This window comes from Pagrus major, chromosome 21 (genome assembly GCF_040436345.1).
Source record: "Pagrus major chromosome 21, Pma_NU_1.0".
Classification (NCBI taxonomy): Eukaryota; Metazoa; Chordata; class Actinopteri; order Spariformes; family Sparidae; genus Pagrus; species Pagrus major.
Genome location: NC_133235.1, coordinates 20,726,010 through 20,749,021, shown reverse-complemented (window position 1 = coordinate 20,749,021; position 23,012 = coordinate 20,726,010). Strand labels below are relative to the sequence as shown.

The 23,012-nt window shown below is 39.6% G+C and overlaps 1 protein-coding gene across 2 annotated transcripts; it reads right to left on the bottom strand.

Moving 5' to 3' along the window:
• Nucleotides 1-1,377: 1,377 nt before the first annotated feature.
• On the bottom strand, nt 1,378-19,970 carry pcmtd1 (protein-L-isoaspartate (D-aspartate) O-methyltransferase domain containing 1). Of its 2 annotated transcripts, none has more exons than XM_073491093.1 (6): nt 19,771-19,970; nt 11,809-12,266; nt 10,202-10,304; nt 9,376-9,547; nt 4,469-4,592; nt 1,378-4,128 (listed from the first exon to the last, which is right to left on the bottom strand). In XM_073491093.1, exons 2-6 carry the CDS (start codon nt 12,113-12,115, stop codon nt 3,755-3,757), a joined length of 1,080 nt encoding a protein of 359 aa, XP_073347194.1. In that variant the 5' UTR covers nt 12,116-12,266; nt 19,771-19,970; the 3' UTR covers nt 1,378-3,754. The 2 variants fall into 2 exon arrangements, with proteins under 2 accessions (XP_073347194.1, XP_073347195.1); XM_073491094.1 differs by having other exon boundaries at nt 19,905-19,970.
• Nucleotides 19,971-23,012: the final 3,042 nt, after the last annotated feature.

Below are 23,012 nucleotides of genomic sequence, written 5' to 3'. Positions count from 1 at the left end.
CTCAGTTACCTGCAGTCAAAGGTAGAGGAGTTCTATCAGACATCAATATATTTATACTATGAATTTGTAATGCATACTGTATTGGGTTTAGTGTGCAGGTCAGGGCCTGTTTGCCTGGTTTTGGTTGAGAAGTTAATGCTGCGCCAAGTAACTGCAAGAGGTGCAACTGTTTATTTTATTTATTTATTACACTCACACAGCCTGTCACTTAAAGGATAAGTTCACCCAAAAATGAAAATTCAGCCATTATCTACTCACCTCACGTTGATGAAAACTCAGGTCAAGTTTTGTATTCCTCAAAACATTTCTGGAGTTTTACAGCAAAACAGCGCTGCTGCATTCTCCTGAACCAGTGTTTCTAAGCCTTTGTACATTGTGTAGCACCTCAGAACAGATTACTTCTGCTCCTGTGCTCAGCTGACTCTTTTGCATTGTTTCCTGCTAACGTTAGCAGGTGCTGTAGACGCTTCAGTGGCGCCAATTACCCATTAGCACTTTTGTTCTTTCCTGTCATCAACTTCAGTTGTCACAAGGGCTGCTTGAAATATTAACCTCCTGATTGGCACTTCTCTCTCCAGTGTTTTGCAGTGTTTTTGAACCTTTCATTTGAACTCCCCTTACCATGTTATTATTATTATTACAGTGCGAGTAATTATATTACATATTATAGGAAATATTTCAAATTACATTTCAGTTTAAGGATTCTAATTCAAAATTCTGCAGTATCCTAAACAACTGAAGTAGCAGGAGTATTTGTTATAAAATGTAAAATAAAAAATAAAAAACAACTGAAATAAAAACATATAATGGCTCCAAACAACTTGTCTGGCGTAATCCAAGTCTCCGAAAGCCCCGAGATCCTACATTTATTTGGAAAGATGTCATTTCCATCATTTTATAAGCCAAAATCTTCATTGAATCCACTGAGCTAACAGCGTTAGCATGCACCCTTCTGAAGAGAGTGCATGTGCTAGACGTTCGAGTTAAAGGTGTAATGATGATCTTTTCAAATCAATTTGGGATCTTGGACAACAGTGGACAAGCTGTATGGAGCCATTTTATGTCCCCATCTACTTCAGTTGTTTAGCAGTGGAGAAGAAATGTTTTGTAGACTAGAAAACTTAACCTGACTTTCCATCAGCATAAGGGTTAGTAGATAATGACTACCTTTTCATTTTTCAGTGAACTTATCCTGAGATGGATGAAGAGATGTAGCAGTGACAAGAACATAAAAAGGTCATTGGTGAAACTTTCACTGCGGTCGCTACTTCATCTTCATTTGCTTGTAGTGACAACTCATTTGACTCCTTGCCCACGTCAGACATACTTGGGAAACCAAATCAAAACTAGCTCCCACAATGATTAGAAGAGGCATAATGTGATTGTGACCTTTATTTTTGTGCCAAACATTTACGGAGAAACAACACATTTTCAAAATGAAACTGCACACACTATGAGAAATCAACCTGGGCCTGATAAAACAGTAACAGAACCGCTTTTGGCTCTCGACAAATTAACTTGATATAAAAGCAGAGAATCGGTTATGACTTGGTCTTCAGCGGGTGCCGTTATTGTAGTCGACTCTCGTCCACATTAAATGTAATCACAGGCAGTCCCATTAACTTTGGTGCAAGGCGTGACCTGAGAGTCGAGGTTGTAGGTCCCCTGCTTTCAATACTTAATGTGCTCTCTAATTAGCAATTACATTTTAGATAATGGTATATAAACTGTCGCATGCCTATAATTGGTCATGTGAAATTTAATGGATACCAAGCAAATCAAATGGGACTATGTTATTATTGGTAATTATAAGAATGACAAATTATTCCATTATTGCTTACTTTCAAAGCTTTCCGATGAATGTAAAAAAAAAAAAAACCTTACAGAAAATAAATGTTACCTCTTCACACACAAAACTACTAATAGAATAATCACCCCCTTTTTTTTTCAAAACAAAATATTTTTCAGTACACCAGAACAAAATGAAGACCTATAGCACTAATATATCTTATCAATTTAACAGACAGCAGTGGAGTTTTGATCTACAGAGTTTCCCAGTGTCAAGATACAGTACAGCAAGAGGGCGCTACAACAAACCAAATGCAAATTAAACTGTATGCAGAATCATATGATAACAATACATATATATCACTTTTATATTGAATAGAATTCATATCAACAACATTCAACTCAGCTTTTGGAATACTAAAATATGCATTCAAAGTAAGATGAAGGAAAAATGTCCAAGTCTGTGACCGTAAAAAGCATGAAAAAAAAGTGTGACATCTATCAGTGATGTGCTTTTTTCTTTTTTCACCGTGGAATGTTTTTTATTTTATTATTATTATTATTATTGTAGAAATATACCACTTTATTTGGGTAGATTTACTGTGCCGGAAACTCACAGTTTTCACCTAATGTGATGGGATACGTTGGCACTTAAAAGCCATCACTATCAGGGAAGTTCTGCAAGCAAATTGTACTTTGATTAAACAGGGTTTACATTACAAGAAGTCCAGTCCACAATAGAAATGAAGCCAAAAAAATGGCACCTTTGTTTTCTTTTTTTTCACTTGAGGACTGCAGGATAAGGTGCTTTGCTGGACGCTTCTACAGTCCAGGATACAAAAGGCTTCAAAATCCTCAGCGATTTTGATTTGCATTGTCGTTGATATAAAAGCGCATTTCTATACAGAATTTATCTCAAGGCCATCTAATTGATTATTATTATTTAAATCCTTTGTTTGTTTGTTTTTCTTTTCCGGACTTGATCACCTGGGACATCACCTCCAGTGACCGATCATAAGATGTGGAGCAAAGTCAGGAACAGCCAACACATATACAGTATATTCATGCATGTACTCATTAATGACAAACATCTCCCCTTAACCAGTTCCCTCTTTTAAAAAAAAAGCTAAAAATGTGAATCACCACTGAACACCCGTCATCAGCTTTATCATTATTTTAAACCTCTGATATGAATCATTAAACTAATATGCTATTTGCAATGAAAGGAAATCCATGGAGGGGAGAGGGCTTACAACACCTTATCATATCAAAGAGGATGTCAGCTACTCAGTGAGAAAACACAAGTATGTAAGCACCCTGTAGAAAAAGTTACATTAAAAGGTGCCCTGTAGAAAAAATTATGAACCAATCTCAATGATCTCTGGTAATAGGAAGGTACAAAACACGTTAATATCAAGAAGAGTAATGACATAAGTGTCCCATTCGTGATTACGCAACACCTTACTCTCAAACTCAAAATGGGAGGATGTGGCCTCGTTTGACTCTCGGTGCCTTTTTCTCCTCTCAGCATCATTAAATCCCCCGACACTGATAGTTAAAGCTTCTAAAAAAGCTGCAATAAAAGTCTTCATCTTAGCATGATCATATTTTAACAAATATAGTAAGAACTTTGTTTGTTTTGTTTTTTTATACAATTTTTAATCTGCACACTTCTGCAGAAGTGTGATAAAATCTGAATCTCAAAACGGGTTCCTGAAACTAAGTCCATTTAGTATACTTTTTACATTGTTCTTTTAAATACAAATCAAAAGAAAATGAACAAAAACCTAACAACTCATAACAATCATAACATTATTATCCAATATTATCTATGACGTCTCTTTCTGTCACAGTTTTGCCACCAAGATTTAATGGAAATAATGCTACATTTGTATTGAAAAAGGGGTGAAGAAAAAGCATTTCAGCAGGCGCAGCACCCGTTAAGAGTGGATATCGAGTGAAACAGTCATTTCTCTCTGTAATACAGCAAATATGCTTTCAGTGACTCAGGCAGCGGTAAAGCCATTATTTGGTCTCTCAACACGTTCACTTGCTTGAGGATTTCAATGTCGCCAATGTCTCTTTCCTCCTCCTCCTCCACTTCCTTGTGTTCTTCCTCGGGGTGCTCCTCCTCCTCGCTCTCCACCATTTGGGGGATCAGCTGGTTGCCTACAAAAACGTAGGTATTGATGCGTCGCCGTCGGCAGCGCCTGCGTTTGCGCTTCTGGGGGACTCTTTGCACCACCCCCTTCCCCTGACTGTCCTCGTTGGCCAGGTTTCTGAGGGTGCGGCGGATGTAGATCCGAGACAGATCCTGAAGGCTGCGGACAGTCACCGGAGCTGAGGACAAAGAGAGATGACACAGTCCTTCAGGGCGATGCGTCGCACAAATAAAGAATAATCCATACACCAGTGCTTCAACTAGGTCAGCATAAAGAAGTCAAAGAGAAACTGTGTCTCAGTATTTCTTGTAAAGAAAAAAATGACTATGTAGCAGCTGCAGGGTGAGCTTCATATGTCAAAGCAAGTATTGCTCTAGGAAACGTCTCATCACATCACTTTGAATGTAGCGTCTGACTTTAAAATACTGCCTGCCTTACACATCAAACCCTGTTAGGCACAATGACACCCAGAGACTCTGAGGTTTTGTTTTGTTGAGGACGGAGGCCGGAGAACTTACGCAGCTGGACAGTGTCAGGCTTCTCTCCATCAGCTCTGCTCTGCTGGACCAAGGGGGCAAAGGACACCGCCAAGATGTTTTTGCTCTCCCATGAGCACTGGCCAGTCCTGGTTATCTGGGTCAGCTGCATAAAGAGATAAAACTTGAACTCAACACTGAACTTATAAAATATGAAATACTACTGTGTGGCACTGGGGAGCAAGGAGAGAGAGCCTAAACAGCACAGTTGCTCCAGAATATATTCACTTCTTCATAGTGGTGAGCCCCCTTTCATTGCTTATTTCTACAGATGCCAGCAATACACTGTTCAAAATACACCTGTATATACTATGCACAGTATTTACGTATTAAATAACATTCACACCTCTAATGATCTCCAAATTCCAGGTGTTCATTATAATTGGCAGATGTACAAACACTACGTACCCAGAGAAATATAAACCGTGTCCCTGGAGAAGAAAGAGGTCCTCCTTTACATTTGCATGTACGCTGCTATATCACACAGGTTCATGAAATATTAACTCCATCTCCACACTTGATTTGTATGTGAACTGATAACTGCCAGTGGGTTTAAAAAGAAACATCGAACGGCATCAACGAGAGAGTGAAGACATCTCCGTCAAAGCACACGTACGTTTCTATAGACGTACTGATATATATCGTCTTTGATCCCCTGAAAAATAAGTTTAGAAGTATGACTAACGTTTGACTAACCCAGCAAACTGAAAGACCTCGCAATCAAAATACTTTATCAGAATGATGTAAAGTCATACTAAATAGTAATTATTTGAACATTTATTTAATCATGCAGCCACATTAAGATCAAGAGCTCTTTTGCAAGAGAGGCGGGACATCAGAAGATAAGACGCACAGCATGAGAAACAATGACACATATCTCTATTTAAGGCCCAACATTTTTAAGTTAAAATGCATCCAATCAGATGAAGTTTTCAGGTTTTCAAGTCCTTTGGAAAAATTCTAATACCGCCATCAATCAGCTCTGCTCATGATTTACATAACCGCCCACAATGGCCTAATACTACCATGTAATTAATAAACACTATAAAAAATCTCTGACGGTAGAAAAATGCTGCAACTAATGATGATTTTCATAATCACAATTTACTATTTTCCAATTAATGAAATGTTTGGTCCATAAAGCAAATGTCTTCAAATGTCGTGTTTCATCCGACAATCAGTCCACAGAAAAAAGGAAAAGCAGCAAATTCTGACATCTGAGAAGCTGAAAAGCAATTAAATGTTTGTCATTTATACTCGAAAAACATGATTATTAAATTATCAAAAGCCAATTAACGTAGTTGACAAATCACGTCAGTTGTAAGATACAGTGCATTGCCATATCGTTCACCCCGACCAGACATATCATCAAAATGTCTGCTGGTGTGAGACGTTAGCCTTCAGTAGCTGACAGATATCCTGTGGCTCAGGCCATAACAAGTAATTACCAGTCCACAGTGTGACAGTGATCAAAACACAATTAACGAAGCTCTGGACTCATCATGCGCGGTGATAACGTGAGTGTATATCTTGGTAGGGGGAGGTGTAATGGTTTGGGGGGCATTCAAGTGGCACACAACAAGTCCATTAATACTAGAGGATACTGCATCCATTCAGAGCCATGTTTACTATATTCAACAGGATAATACTGACTGTCACAGTGCAAGGTCTCCATGTAATTACTGATTTTTTCCCTTTCAATATAGCCACAATACAAGTAAACAAGAGCAAGTTTACAAAAGGTTTCTGATTCAGGGTTGTAAATACTGCACATCTACCAAGGCCGAGATTTTAATGGTGACATTGATGTTTAATATTCTATACGGGATTTTCCTGAAAATAATAATAAAAATAATCCCTCTCAATCATTTCCTATGACCCTCAAAAAGTATTAAGCAGTGTGTGTATCTACAGTGACCATGCCCTCTGCATGTATTTTCTTGTTATTTTGCTGTGTTCAGGATGTTTCTGGGCGTTAACCTTTGGCCAGCAGTTTGTAGCCCCCAGCCAAAGAGGCAGAAGGTCGAAACTCTGTAAAAACGTAGCGGCCAGGCTAAATTGCTGTCTCCATCTTTTTCTACTGCTCTCAGTCTGTTAAGAGCTGCCTGTTTGACCAAGGGTGGGGGGACAAAAAGCAGACCAGATAAAGTGTGCACTTTGGCTGCAATCTCATAATCTGCAGGATCGTGTTGAGGTGTTTCTATTTGTGCCAAGGTGTTTCTATTTGTGCCTTGGACTGTAACCGCTGTGGGGAAAAAAATAAATCAGAAAATCACGTTTTATTTCTCTGATTCACTAGCTTTGTTCTTGCCAACACCACTCCCTCTCTTCATTCACTTTCTAGCTCTCTCAGCCACAGCTGCTCTTTCTCTCCGTCTCGACCTGTTAGCCGGAGAGGAGGGACTGACTTTGAATGGTGTGTTCACAAACAGCAACACATCCTAGTATGCCTTTAACATACACAAGGAGTCACAGATGACAAAGCTTGTTTCTGCTAACACTTTTATACCAAAATTAGTGCGTATATGCAGGTTTTGTTAAACGTGGGGCTATAAATAGGTGCTTGACCTCTCAGCTTTTTTTGTGTTTGTCATCACGAAAGCACCGGAATAACAGGGAACAGTAGAAAGCGGCAGATCATTCACCTCATCAGGCTGCATCCAGGACATTTTTAAATTTGTATTATTGTGTCTGAAATAGACACATTGGGTCTCATTCATGAAACGTTAGTAAATTTGTGCGTGGATTTGCACATAAAAGCCTACGCTACTAAAAACCTACTCCGGATTCATGAACACTGCGGGAAACTCAGATCTGATCGTAAACACGTGTGTATGATCGTGAATGCCAATCCATCGTAAAGTGACAGCGCGCTCCCGGTAATCAGCTATTAGCATAAATCCCCGCCCATGAATTGCCAATGACCACCATATAAGGAGGTGTAGATGCATCCGGTCGACCTGTCAGTCATGGCGCAAACGAAGAAAGGGAAAGAAAGAAAAAAGAACTTTGCGGAAGCGGAGATAGAAATACTTTTGGGTGAAGTGGAATTAAGAAAAAAAAAAATATTTTCATCTGTTAGCAGTGGTGTGACAGGGACAGGCAAAGCGAAGGCCTGGAGGGAGGTGACAGATGCCGTCAATATTGTCTCTGTAGTCCAAAGAACCATGTCCGAGGTGAAGCGTAAATGGTTTGACATGAAACTGGAGGCAAAGAAACGCATAACCTCACACAAAAGAAATATATCAGCCACAGGAGGAGGAGGCTCACAGTCGCAGCTATCAACTGCAGACGAGCGCATCGCGGGGATAACTGGGGAGACCTCTCTGTCAGGAAGAGACAGCGACATGCCTCCACTGGAGCCTATATTTTTATTATCATCATTCAACATGTAGAAAGAACGTGTAATCTATTGAGTCGATTTACATGGATAATTCACAATCATGAACCTAATCTGGATCTTAATCCTGCCAATTGCCAACTACTTTCACTAAATGTGTTATATTTTTATCATATGTTTAGGCTATATCACGTGTTTCAAAGGCATCTGTGTATTGTGTACATAACAGAGCGCAATATGAATTTAAATTGTAATTTCCAATAGTGACAAGCATTATTTATGTGCATTCTTAAATTTACACAAGCACTACGCGTGGTCAGCAGCATGTGTAGATTTTGTTAGTAGCTACGAAAAGATCGGAGCTACTAAAATATTGATGAATGCGAGATGCACGTAAATTTCCGTCTGCGAACAGTTTACACACAAATTCGTTCTGCTCACGTTTCATGAATGAGACCCATTGTTTTTTCTGGAGCTGATAACGGACGTTGCTAAGGAGTGGGACATCTTGCTTCGTTCTCACCTCTGTTGGGAGTTATACATGCTCAGTATTGATCAGGCAGCTGGCAGCAAGGCTTAGTTATTAGTGAAATGGAAGCCACAAACTGTGGTTACTTTTTTAACATCTTTAACTTCAATCTCTCTTTCAAACTCAGCGCCGACTGAACGACGTTAGAGCTTTGCTTGAGCAGAGAAGGATGGAAAAGTATTAACAAGCCAGCATCCTTGACTTCAATGTCATAGCTTTTTCACATCAGTGCCCAGCTGTGTCTTTGAAGATTCTCAATCATACAGTAAGTGTGTCAACACTCCGTTCTTCCCATTTCACCTGTCCTCCTTTTAATAAGCTTTTACTTTTGGAGGTGGAAGGTGCTGGCTTTGTGCTGATGAAAGGCCACGACAAACAAGATAGAAAAAAGAAAAATTATTCACATTAGTGTGACCATAGTCTGTGCCTCTTTAGATCTCACAAAGATCTCTTATTAAAATCAGGTTTAATTATTTTCTCCATTATGATTCATTTATGTGTAGGCTGTTTTCATTCTTACTAATGCCTTCTGTCAGCATAACATCTGATGGGTTTCTTTAAAATATACTGTACTCACTGAACTCTGTTCAGAGTACACTCAGGCCTTCGCTAAATAACAGACAAAATAAAACTTACAAATCTTGGGTCAGGATATTTAAAGTTTCTCAACTTGACTTTGTCTGCCAAAATCCTTGAACAAAAATCTGTCAAGATCTTTACCCTTCTTACTGGAAACAGCTCCTGCCAACCATTTTCTCCACTACTTTCCTAAAATATTCTTACATGCCCCACAGTCTGTCCACACTCACACATCCACCACTTTAAATAAAACATTTTATTAGCACAGCCCTGTGTATGCTCCTTGCACCGCTGTTCAAATCCAGGGGCAGTCGTGGCTCAATAATGCATGTGAAAGTTGCATAACCACTCTTGTAGGTCAAAGCTATTTTACCTTGTTTTCCCTCATGTGCTCACATTCTGTATAGCAATCATGATTTGTTGATTCTGTATCATCCTTACCTGATCCTCTATAGGCATCACCAGAATGCCTCCAATTTTCAGCAGCACTTTCATGTAATTTTCATGGTCCTTCTGCACTCCTGCGCCGCAGTAAATGCGATCGTATTGGTGACTGTCTGTTGAGATTTCAAGGCAATTCCCCACCTCGAAGACGGGTTCACAGAACTCAAACCTGTGAAAAAATAATGACACATATAGTGGATAAGATACATTCAACAGGCTCATTACCACATTTGTGAGCCGTGAGAGAATTATGCAAATTGGAGGAGAATTAGAGAGGTTTAAATGTATTCAATTTGCAAGACAAAGGGAGAGAAACTGGCAGGTAAAACTGTTACTAGTGCCTGTGGTTTGAATACATTAAAGTTCCTGTTAAAGGAATAGCCTGACATTTTGGGAAATACACACGCTTATTTGTTTTCTTGCTGAAAGTTTGATGAGAAGATTGATATCACTTTCACATCTGTCCCTTAGGTATAAAACTGCAGCCAGCAGTAGGTTAGCTTAGCTCAGTTTAGCAGAAAGACAGGAAACAGGAGGAAACGGCTAGCCTGACTCTGTCTAAAGGTTACAAAATCTCTAAAACCTCTTTTAGTCCAGCTTTAATAAACAAGTTATAACATTTATTGGTTTTAGGCAGACTTGTTACCTGAAGACAGAACGAGGCTACTAGGCTAACCTTGTTTCCAGTCTTTATGCTAAGCTAACAACCTCACATTTAATGGATGGACTTGAGAGTCGCATCAATCTTCTCATCTATCTCTCAGCAAAGAAAACAAATCAGCTTATTTGCCAAAATTAATGCTCCTCTAAATTGTGTACTTACTTATCAAAGCTGTCACTATTCTTTATGAAGTCGTCCAGTTTCTCTCGGGCATATTCAACCACGTCCTTATGGAGCTCAACTCCGTGGTTCACACCAAATGGCCCTTGGGGAAAAAAAACACAAAACAGGAACAATATTTTCATTGTATTACCTGGGGATGGGAGGATATAAGATTGTATCACAGAAAGGGATAAAAACACTTGGGATAAGTTGATCGTAGTGAATTTTCCTTATCGGGGTAATTTTGAAAAAGCTCGATAACCTACAGTCTTACATTGATTTTATCATTTAGTTTGAAGTGCCACAACGGGGGGGGGGGGGGGGATTGCATTTTTCCAGTCATTTTAAAACCCCAAGCCTATCAGCAGGGCTAAAGGCTCGGCTTGCCCTATGTATCCCTCACAAAACAAGTTAAATCAGATGTGTCGAAATAATATGTATGTCAAACTAAAGAACAAACAGGGAGATGAGGTCCTCGCCCTTTATTTATGCCTTATAAATGCAACAGGAGCTTATTATTTAGGATTACCTTCCTCAAGGTTATTTGATTATTTCTCACAAAAAGGATGTTCACTAAGACAAGACGTGTCCTATCTGTGATGCAATAAAAATGTTTGTTTCTTAACAAAATGTGAGTTAAAGTGATTCCAGTTTGTTTCAGCTTCATTTTAAGACTCGATTAAAGGGATAATATCTTGAATCACAATTATTTTGGCCAGGATAATAGTGTTATTAATTAAAAGTCATATCGTCCCATGCCTAGTCTTACCCAATCCCTTTTTTAACTGATTTATTATCTACTTTAATAGTGTCATTTTTCTAGCAGAAAAGCCAAATTTAAGGATTTACTGTTTTTCTGGATCTTCACAGCAAAACAGTGTTGCAGCATTCTCCTAAACAACTGAAGTAGATGGGGATTTGTGTTAAAACGTAAAAACACAACCGAAAATAAACATAAAAAGATTCAACAGACCTCATCCAGCATAAGTCTCCAGAATCCCTGAGTTGCCAAATTGATTTGATTTTTGTCAACATGCACCCACTTCAGACAGGGTACGCGCTAATGCTGTTAGCTCAGCAGCTACAGCAAAGATTTGGGCTTATAAAAAGGGTGTAAATAACATTTTCAAATCAATTTTTGGATCTCCGGGCTTCCAGTGACTTTGATTATGCAGGACGAGCTTTATGGAGCAATTTTATGTTTATTTTATGTTGTTTTTTACGTTTAGGAACAAGTCCCCATCTACTTCAGTTGTTAAGGAGAATGTTTCTACTCTGTTTTGCTGTGAAGCTCCAGAAATGACTATGAAACTTCACCTGCCTTCCTCATCAGCATGCGGGTGAGTAGACAATGAATGCATTTTCATTTTTGAGTGAATTTATACTGAATACTTGAATACTTTAAGGAAATTGTGATGGGCATCTTTGCTATCATCAGATTATTTGAAATGAAAATGATAATTTCAGTCCTTTTATCATTGTTGCTGATTTGGAGGCACACACTGTATTTTCAGAGTACATCTGTTTACCAAGATTTTACAGGACACCTTAACACTTCCCACACATGAGAAAATCACAGCTGTGAAAAAAGGGTACACTATGCTCACCTATGATGAGGCCAACCATTGTGCTCAGGTAGCCGGTTCCACTGCCCAGATTGAGGAAAGACAGTCCTGGCTGTAGTTTGAGGGCCTCCATCACCTCAGAGTATATACACGGAGCAGACAGGTGTATGTTGCCATGCTTCCACGCCAAGTCTTTGTAGGCACTGTCCCGGTAGCCGTCCAGATAGTAGTCCCCGCGGTCTATGGCCCGAAAAGCCTGTTCAACTTTTTCTGTGCGAATATACTGTGCCTCCTTCAGATTATCAATGAGGTCGTCATTGTCCTCCCCAGCGCTGACGGCTCCCCCCATGGTGCAAAGAGAAGAGAAACACAGGGGCCGAACTCGTTCGCAGGATGAGTCCTCAGAGTGGCATGGAGGTGAACGGCCAGCTGAAGGATGCTGCCGCTGTGACTCCTCAAATGTCGGCTCAGACAACAGTCATGTCCAGGCAGCAAGTGACCTGAGAGAAATTATATAAACACGTTACGACAATATGCCAGCTAGGGAATACAGCGTCTGGTCACATCTGCAAGTAGAGTGCAGATTAAAGATGCTGATAAAAGTAAAGATTTATTAAGATTCTCCCACAACTGAGATAGTCTTTTGATGAAAAATTAACAACTGTGAGAGAAGCAGACTGATTAGGCTATAGCTGTGATTTTCCAATTAGTTCTCCCCTGGGTAAACTTCATTTATGGATGAAAACATCAACAATTTATGTTTTGCGACACCTTCATGAGGGACTTGACTATTATTTGCAAACTATGTATTCACTAAAATGTCAGGTTTGAAACAAGGTTGAGATTACTGTTTTGCCTGTCACATAATTTCCACTACACAGATGTTCACCCCCAAACACACACTTCCCTTATACAAGTTGATTATGCTTGTTTTGACATAGATACGCCTTTTTTACAACACAGAAGGACAGCAGGAGCACAGGTGTAATTAATAATCAAATTTAGGCTACAAGGACGCTGTATAATACATTCTGGCTCACAGCAACCACGTCTTACTGGGATGCTTAATGGAAGAGAGCCATCATGAATATTTGTCACACCTGCGACTTTCCTACAGACACATTACAAAATCTCTGTTGTGGAAAAGCTCTATGTTAGAGAGGTTGTACAAAATGAAGCATAAACTATTTTCTGAATGGGTTACAATATATCTTGGACAGATAAATGTCCTGCATGTACCGTGAAATGTATGGAAGAACATTTCCACCAGTTAAAGAAAAAACTAGTTAGATGAAACTAAGCTTGATGGGAAAAAAATTCCCATGTAAGTCATAATTATGAGATATAAAGAAAAAAATAAGCTCGTGATTTAAGTTTTTTATCTCATAATCATGATTTATCATGGGAATTTTTTTTCTATCAAGCTTAGTCTTCATGTTATTTTTTATAGAAATGGGCTTTTATAAAATGTTTGTTTTTTTGTTGTGTTTTTATTTTAGAGCTGAAACGGTTAGTTTAAAAAGGTCCAGTGTACAGGATTTAGTGCCATCTCTCATCACCCTCCCCTACGGTGCCCATTAAAAACATGAAAGGCCCTCTCTAGAGCCAGCGTGTGGTTTGTCCATTCTGGGTTACTTTAGAAACACAGCGCTGCAACATGGCGGACTCTCTGGGAGCGGACCTGCTCTGTCAACATAAAGGGCTTCAGGTGATTATACACCAATGAAAACATAATTATGAACATTATAATCAAGTCTGGCCCTAAATCGTACACACTGGACCTTGACAGAAAAGCTTTGTTATAACTTTTTTTTTTTTAATTACAAAAATTCACTGTCCCTAATCATTACAACTCTAATGCTTAGAATGACGTATAAAAATCCCTCTATTGTTATCTGCTCACACCTAATGTCCACATTAAGGCTCACAAGCAGCCATTTCCCTTCATTTTGAAAGGTACACAAGCCGTAAAGGGAACTGCTACAGGGCAGGGAGTTTTTTTTAAAAAGGGGTCAATTAAAACAAGCACTGATCTCTGGTGATTTGAAAGTTACTTACATTGTGAGTATACTGAGCTCTACTTTGTAATACTGAACTATCAAGCACCACATAGTAGCTATAAAGAGAAAATTCTTAATACATGGTGGTGTTTAAATGTTTTATAGCTGCTTTGATAACTGAAATACCCCATGCTGGCACACAGTGAATGGGTAAAACTGGAGATGCAGCCAAGGGAGACAAGTCTTGAATTCCCTCTCTGCCTCCTCAGCATCTCCACATCTGACTCAGCTAATACAGATTAAATTCAGAGGTGACTTTGTAGTGGGAGGCCTGGGAAGGTAATTTTCCATTGGCTCTTTCTCTCAGGCGAAAAGAATCATTGATTCGCTTACCATCGCTGATTGTACGGCAGTGTATTTTTGTATTCTAGTAAAGCATAGTCCTTTGAGTTGCCGGCGGTTGAAAGAAATTCTAGGAAAAATGGGTCAGGAGGTATTCTGCGAGGAAATTGCTTTTGGGTACTGCTTTACAGTCGTGCCAGTGATAAGTCTTGAAACAGGGGTCATTATTCACCCACTCCTTTAAGATGAAGTGAAGCTAGTCTCTTTGGAAATGGGAATCAACTGGTAAACACACACAGGGTGTCCTGGGTTGCCCCCTGCTGAGTATGGAAAGTGTATCAACGCCATCTCAGGTCACAACTGACTGCTATGACCTGGTTAGGGACAACTGTGAACCATCCAGGGTGACGAAACATGTAACAGATCCTCTGGCAACACAAGATCAAGTCTGGTGCTGCAACTAAATACCAAAGGCCTGTTGAGGCAGCACACAGCTGCATGTTCAGACAGGGTGAGTTCAACTCTCTGTTACCTCATGGTTATCAGCACTTACAGTGGAAAAATCAGACCTTTTTATCAGCTAAGCTTGAGAAAGAAAATTATGTTTCTCTCTCTATAGCAAAAAAGTAGAAAATAATCACATGTATCAATGAATCTACAGTCAAAAGTCTCATGTTTGCTATCAAGAGTGCACAGAAATCATTTGTGATGTGTAATGACAGATTACAGCATTTGTAATTGTAATGACTTGTGTTTCAAAGCTACAATAGCCATGAAAAATACATTTCTCATTAATAATTTCCATATTCTTTCACAACACATCCTGCCTGCAAATTTACATGTCTAGAGGACGGTGTGTCAGTGTTTTGTCTCGCAAAAATGTGAGCATGTGAGGTTCACACTGAAGGATGTGATACCGAACAAAAGACTCGAAAAGGTGTAATTATTGAAACCTGGCTGTGCGGGAAATTAATTCAGGGACGATTTTCTTTGTGATTTAAAATGTATTATTGCAACATGTTTGCAGATATGCTCAGCGAATGCTAAATTCATAGAAGCGCTCTGTGTGTTTGCTACAAAGGTACCTGAAATATATTATTAAAGCCATATACACCAGAGTATTCCTCTGTGTGAAGATGCAAGTAAAAGGAGCTGTGCTGTTTCTCTCCACGCTGATATGAAAAATAGAAAACATCTTAACTTTGTACTGTAGTTCAATACACCATTTCAAATATTATATTTTGGGGGTAATGGCATGGCTCTAGGGATAGCAATTTTGGTTGGTCAGTCTGTCTTTGTCAGCCCAAATGAATTTGATGATTATGTAAGACCTCATCTAGTGCCTCCAGCAGGTCACATTTTCCACTTTATTAAATGACAAGCGTTACCTCAAAAACTACTGATCTGAGCTGCAACGATTAGTCGATTAATTGACGAAAAGAAAAGTAATTGCCAACTGGTGATCAATTGATTGTTTCAGTCATTTGTTTAAGAAGAGAATGTCAAGAATGTCAAGCCTGCTTCCAGCTTCTTAAATGTAAAGATTTGCTTGCTGTTAGAGATTATAATGCAGAAAAAGATGCTTGGGGTGATTAATAAATGTTACATTTCCATTGAAGTTTACCGTTTTAGCACACTGATGTCAATTAGGAAAATAATGTTTCTTGTTAAACTGTAAAGTATCCTGCCTCCATTACATCTTTGAGTGTAAAGCTTTTTCACCCCCTAATATCAACCCAGAAAAACAAGCCTCGGTTGGGCTAAATCGATTAATCGTTAAAATAATCTGGAGATGTATCAATACTCAAAATAATCGTCAGTAGCAGCCCTGCTAATGACTCAGTTCCCATCAAATCTGCTGTGGACATCCAAGGCACACAGAAGATAAATTATACTAGTTCTGGTCACCCAGTGACCTATTTTCCAGCACAAACACTACACTGAAATGTCAGTTTTACATAGTATTCCTCAAAATCTAAAAAGTGGAATTGGAAGATTTTTTTCTGAATATGTTCGATGACCTACTGAACCTCCCTCGTGTCAAACCCCAGAGCAAACTTTTATACATAATCTCTCATTTCATATTCTACAGGGCAGATGGTCACTGCAGCAAGTTTAAGCTCCTAACAGGAAGAAGCCATTTAAATGTATTAACCCCCATGACCTTAGGCCCTTCTCACACTTTTGCTAAGAGTTTATTTTTTATTTAGTGCAGCTGCATTTTGATGTGTGAAGTCTAAAGCTATTTAATCTTATGAGACAGACATTTTTTTTAAATGCACTGCAGAACACCAATTTATACCATATACTTGCCATTACAGTGGTATGTCTCTATGAAGTGCAATGTTGGGTAATAAAGGTTCACCATCATGAACCCGCCTTTTGTTCCACCCTCGTACTGCCACGCAATCCTCTGAACATTTTCATGCTCAGCGGCGGATGAAACCTATTTATTCAGGTAACAATATGGCTCTCCCTCCGGTTAGTGTTCGAGCTCTGATGGTGCGTTCAGATTGAATGAAAAGTCTATTTGCATCTCTTTTTATTTATGCAAGTCAGACCACTGGACTGTGTTAATTAGCCACAAACTGCCAAGGGATGTGACAGTAGAGGCTAACAACAGGAGCAGACCGCATATAGATCTGAGTTTGTGTGAAACAGCTCAGACTGTTTCAAGAATTACCTCAACTCCAGCTGATTCTGGTGTCTATTCATGAAAAGAAGCTCATAAAGATTTGATTTAAGCGTTAAACATTTTCAACTCACACAGACACTCAATTTGTGACACCTTAATGAACCTGCAACCTCGCAATTCACTTTGGTATGCCCCACAAACATTTTTTTTAAAGAAATCTGAAGAAAAAAAATGTTGCCAGTGAAAGGTGACACCTAATCTCTCCTACATTCATTCTGCTTCTGTAATCTAAGATATTGTGCCCTCATTGTTGTGTCAATTCTTCCCAGTGGTGTCGAATATCAATATTTTTCAAGGTGTTATATCAAAATTAGAAATTCCAGTATCGTGACAAGCCTATTTCAGTCTGAACACATCTTCAGGATCCATCTATTTGTTTGCACTGATCTGTAATGAGAATGATAGCATCACAGGGCTGCCAACAAATCCATACACTCTAAGTGTTGTTAATTACTGTCCCTGTGTGACAGAGATGTGCATTCAACCACAGCTGAAGTCTTTTTTAAGCAAAGGTTTGTTCGCTCTAGCCATCTATGATACTAATTGGCTTTTCAAATGATGGTGGGACAAAACAAGACATCTGAAGAAACCACTTTGGGCCCTGGGGGATAATAATGGATATTTGTTTGTATTTTCTGACATTTTATAGACAAAACTATTTCTCTGGCAAACGATGAGTGAATTATTTGATAACTGGTAGTTGTAGCCCTAATCATCAGGATTTGCTATCAGATAGAAGGTTGAAAATTAATGGTTTTTAGCTTTTCACCGGTGAGGACCTGCTGCTTGTCTTTGTCATGTTCTCGACACTCTACTTAATATTTTTTGGGTTTTTTTGACTGTTGAGAGAAAACAAGTGATGTGATGATTGTTTCTTGTGATGGGCCTTTTTCACTATTTTCATACAGTTCGAAGACCAAATGAGAAAATAATGTACAGATAAATCAATACTGACAGTTACCATTAGTTGCACCCCTTGTCTATTGCTTTTGCACCTGTGTCCTTGAAGTGTTAATTCAACTCTACGCGGTTCAGTTCGTTCATCATTTTCTAAGCCAGGGGTGGAAGTGAAATACATGTACTCTGCAACTTACATCTACTCCACTGCATTAATCTAATGCCTTTACTTACTTTGCAGATTCACATTAATAATTCAAAATATAATTGATAAATAAATGATGCTATATTATCATTGGTTGAGTTAAGACCTTACTGATCCTTGGAGGAAATGTACAGGCTAACCACCAGTATATAAATTCAAACAAGCTCCACCTTCACCAGCTGGTGCTCGCAGGTGCAATATGTAAGAATTGTCCACCTGTCGAATATGTGCACTCCAGACAATGAAGGGGCCGGCATATCTCTAGAGTAACTGCTAACAGCTGCTAGCTGTAGCTGCCATTAGCTAGTTAGCTCAGTTAGCAGTGTAGCTAGCAGACCTTAGCTGACTAGGATTATCTTTTCCAATTTGAAAATCTTTTCGTGGAGGGAAGCAGAAAAGCAAAAAATGAGAGGAGGAATTGAATCTTTTTCTCATTATGTACGTCAAGAAAAAACACTGAAATGTGGACAATAAAATCAACTCCTATGGTCCATCAAAACCAGCTATGTGAGCTGCCTGAGCCTACGGTCTGTGCCATTACTACATCATTGGGAGTGTGACATGTGTAGTGTCACAATCTCTTCAAAGTCCTAATACTGACAACTACACCGTGTTTACGAGCTAAAAGACAAATCACTTCCTGGTTACTGAAGCCCATTCTTAAAGTACAGTTTCACCAATTCATCCACACAAGGCATTGTGATGTAGTCTCAAAAGGTCAACTTCAATCTCGAAATGTCAACTTTATTCTCGACATTTTGACTTTTTGCTTGAAGTGCATAATGAAAAAAAAACACACAACTTCCTCCTCTCACTTTTTGTCTCTCAACCTCTGGCCCTAACACTCTTCCGTACTTTCTGCTTCACATCATTATACAACTGTTCCTATTTTTCTGTCCACACTGGTGTTCACAGATGTTCCCAACGACTGACACCTGGCGAAGCCAATCAGCTGTCTACCTGCTCACGTGCCGCAGTTGCCACACAGACGGCAGCCCTGTCAGCCAATCAGCGGGCCGGGACCACTTTTCTTCGCACTGCGTGTGACGATGGAGCAAAACAACAACACCGTTTTCACGAAATGTTGTCAAGCGTTATTAATCACGCCTGTTCGTTAACCCTGCCCGTGCACATCTGTAGATAAATACACAAACGAGTGAAGCATTTATTACACAAGCTGACAAACACTAACAATGAATGTGTGTTTGTCTGCTCCCATCCAGCTTTTTGTTCCCCACTTGTCGACCAAACACGCAGTTGCTTGGCCAGCTCTCTGCAGTGCGATTAACCTCAATCTTTAGCAGCGACTAGCTCAACCGGTTTGTTAAGAAAGATGCTTTGTTAAGAAAGATGCTGAAATATCACTCCTGTGGGGAAAAAAAAAAACCCAAACAAATAAACAAAAGACAACGCTGATTTCTCGGAGCCTCTCTTCCGTCTGACGAAACAAACGTGTGCGAGAGGGAAAAAGTCACAAAAGACGAGCTGCGCAAAAAAAAGAAAAATGCGCGAATTTAGCAAAGGTTGCTCACACCGACGAGTGAAATAAAGGCTTTTAAATTGAGGGTGAAGTGCACGAGTTAACATCCAGTGTTTGCTATCGCTGTGTGAGCCCAAAGCTAACGTTATAGCCTCTGTGGGCCCGAGTGCGCCATCATCAAAACAAGAGACAAAGCAGGTTAGGTAAGCTCGCCTCTTTATCCGGCCGATACACCGCTAACCAGCTAACACAACAACAGCTAGCATAGCGCGACACATTTCAACAAAGCTCCGACAAAATAAACGCCGCCGACAGCACAACCCGGCTAGCTCGGGACACACAAAAGCGGCGAAGAAACTACAACAACAACAAAAAAAATACTCACAATGCCGTGTCGCATTAACTCTCTCCTTGTGTGTGTGTGTGCGGACGTGCAATGCGACGGTCAGTGACAGGGACTCTCAGACGTCTCCAGCCTCCTTCAGATGTTAAAAGTGCGAGCTGGTTAACGGAGCTAACCTGCTAGTTTGGTGAACAGGTAAAGTAGTGACGGGCGAGCTGCTGTGTCGAAGTGGAAGAAGAGAGAAACAGCTGAGAAGAGGATGTAAACACACGTCACGTGGTCTGAAGTGTTGTCGATAGAGGGAAGCACTGTTGCTCACATCTATCTATCTATCTATCTATCTATCTATCTATCTATAAGTACATTTATTCAAGTACTGTACTTAAATACACTTTTGAGGTACTTCTGCTTTACTTGAGTATTTTTTTCCACTTTACTTTATACTGCCACTCCACCACATTTTGGATGCAAATATTGCATCAGACAAACGACTAAACATTAAATTGCTGAATATCAGATAATCAGACATATAGTGCCATAGTATGTAGCTGATACATGTAAATAAGTGTAATTTACTTTTACTCTGTAGTTTTGATTGGCTGCTTAAGTACATTCTTACCAGAACATGACTTTTGATTAGGGGTCGACCGGTATGGCTTTGTCACGGCCGATACTGATACTGATGATTAGAAATCGAGAAGACTGAAAACAGATATTTGGGACCGATGTTAATTTGCAGAAAAAAGAAAATCTTTGTGGCAAAATTTTGAACAACCAGTGATACGTACTGCACTTAGGTACAATTTTGAGGTACTTTACTTGAGTATTTCCTTTTTCTGCCACTTGTAATTCCTCTCCACTACATTTATTCGATAAATGTAATCACTAATTACTTTGCAGATTCAGATTATTCAGCGTTTATAGGCTGTTAATTGTGTCCGTGAGGAAATGCAAACGGAAGTGTTGAAAAGCATATTAAAGGAAGTGAGAAAAGGCTCCTTGATCTGTTTCCTTAATCCAGATCTGCACCTAAACTTAATGGGGTCTGTTCTGGGCCGAGACCCATCATCTGTCCGTGTTTCGTGGAAATGCGTCCTGTAGTTTTTGTGTAATCCTGCTGACAAACCAGATAATAAATGGGCAAATCACAGCCTTGTCTTTGACTTGTTTTAATGTATCAATCGTTAATATATCCATGAGTGCATTTATTGTTTTGCAATATTTCTACTGAGGTAGTTTCAACATGAAAGGCTCATTTACTTTTGTGCATGTGCTGTACTTTTTTATGCATGTTAGAGTCAGGTGTAGTCAATTTGACTTTTAATTAGAGAAAATTACATCCACATGGACTAAAATGTTGTTGTTGTTGTTGTTGTTGTCAGCTTGGAAATGAGACAATGAACGCTTTAATCTGGCTCTACTTTGTGCACTTTATTTTGTAATTTTCCACTTGAAACTTCAGGAATAACAAGGCCCGGTCTACTGTGACAAAGCCTGCTCGTTATTATTTCTTTTAACGAGAGAGGACAAAATTGAAAAGATCGTGGAAAGCTTCGCCCACCTTGTAACCTCAAACAGTTCCCTAAAGGAAAGGCCTAAATTTAGCCTGCAGCTGGTTTCTGTGTGGGAATGGATGATCTCCAGGTTGAATAAGGAAGCAGTCGTGGTCAGCAGGCAGACGCAGGTCTGGGTTGAGGTTTCAGGGACCTGGCTTCACCTCATCTCTTGATAATACTGCTTATTTTTAGGAGGGAGGCTGCGTGGGCAAAATAAGCTACAGGAAACTTTCAAACCAAGACAGCATTTATCCTGTTTTCAGTCACTTCTCTGCACAAAACCATCTGGATGATTAGTTGCCAAAGTGGCTGGCAGTATTTAGTATGTTTTCCTTTCAATTTACATTTTGCACACTGTTTTTGCACATTTTGCAGTGTTGTTCTCCTGCAGGGTGTCCTCTGAGGTGAGGTGTTGTTTACTTCCTCAGGCAGTGGTTTCATTGCATAACGACGAGGTATGGAGCCCTTCATACACGACCACAACATACACAAGGCTGCAGATAGTTTAACGTGGGTTCTTTCAAGTTGTCAGTCATTGAATACTGCACCTTCTCATCCTGGATCGTTAGCTGTGTCGCACAATGCCTGACTTAGGAACCCTGAGTATGGCCTGTTTTTAGCGTCATAGTTAGCATGTGGTGCAGGAAACCAGGGCCAGGAGTCTCACCCAAGCTAAGAAAAGTGTTGACTAATAACCTTATGCACACTGCCAGGAATGAGATGTTAATGGAGAAACACTTAGCTAAAAATAGTAAAAATGTAAAGATAGTGACTCTGTAGACTCACAGTGAGCTTACTAAACATATCATGTGTGCAGAGACTTGTCTGAACTCCTCCTCGGGTCATCATGGCACTAAATGGGGACATGACCTCAGTGTCAATATAAAAACTCACCAAATGCATCACACCAAAGCAGGAAACTCGTTGCCATGCTCACTCCCCTGGTGAAAAGATGCTGTACCTGCCCATTTTATGAGATAAATAAAAACAGATATTGTTTACTGCAGCAGGGTGAGCCGAGGTCGCACCTAGAGAGTCTGTATGTGGCCAACATGATACTGAGTCTGCTCTGCACACACAGCATATACATTACAGGAAGTCAGGGCCCTGTGTGGCACGACCGAAATAATGTCTGTGGCAACGTCGAGCCGCAAACTCATATTTTGATTGCTGTGTTGTTGCTACACACTTTGATTATCAGTGTCATCTTTCATATGCTGGGTCTTATATCTCAGTGGGATGAAGGTCAGTGAACAGATGTTGTTGTGTCATTTTCACCATTATCATAACAGCATTATATAAACCTAGATAGGCATTTGGGTAACCTATATACACCAGGTCTGTATTTAATGTATTTATAACTTGTTTTTTGTGTGCTATTCTTATTATTATGAGTATGTATGTGTGTCAGGTGGTCGCTTCATTATTCATGTCTCATTATTGTTTTCTTACTGCATGTTAACGCCCACGTGAGGCACTTTTGTTGAGACTTTTGTCTGTGAAAAGTGCTATTTTATTGCTGATGATAGAGCCAGGTTTAAAAAGGGCTGCTTCTATGACTGGTTTGATTTATAATTAAAAACAAGACTTCAAACCGTACCTCAGTTTGAGTGAAGGCGAACCCTTCCCTGGTGCTTTTATTAATCTTTAAAGCGTGTTTAGTGAGTTGAGTGTAGAGAACTTTTGAATGATGTGTGATATTTTCCTGAGATATGAATTGTGTGTCTT

Excerpts from the sequence above, each read along its gene's own strand:
- pcmtd1 (XM_073491093.1), bottom strand. The coding sequence starts at position 12,115 with ATGGGGGGAGCCGTCAGCGCTGGGGAGGACAATGACGACCTCATTGAT. Across the intron at positions 10,305-11,808 it reads AATGGTTGGCCTCATCATAG|GGCCATTTGGTGTGAACCAC; the intron begins GTGAGCATAGTG and ends TTTTTCCCCAAG. Across the intron at positions 4,129-4,468 it reads GCCTGACACTGTCCAGCTGC|CTCCGGTGACTGTCCGCAGC; the intron begins GTAAGTTCTCCG and ends CTTTGTCCTCAG.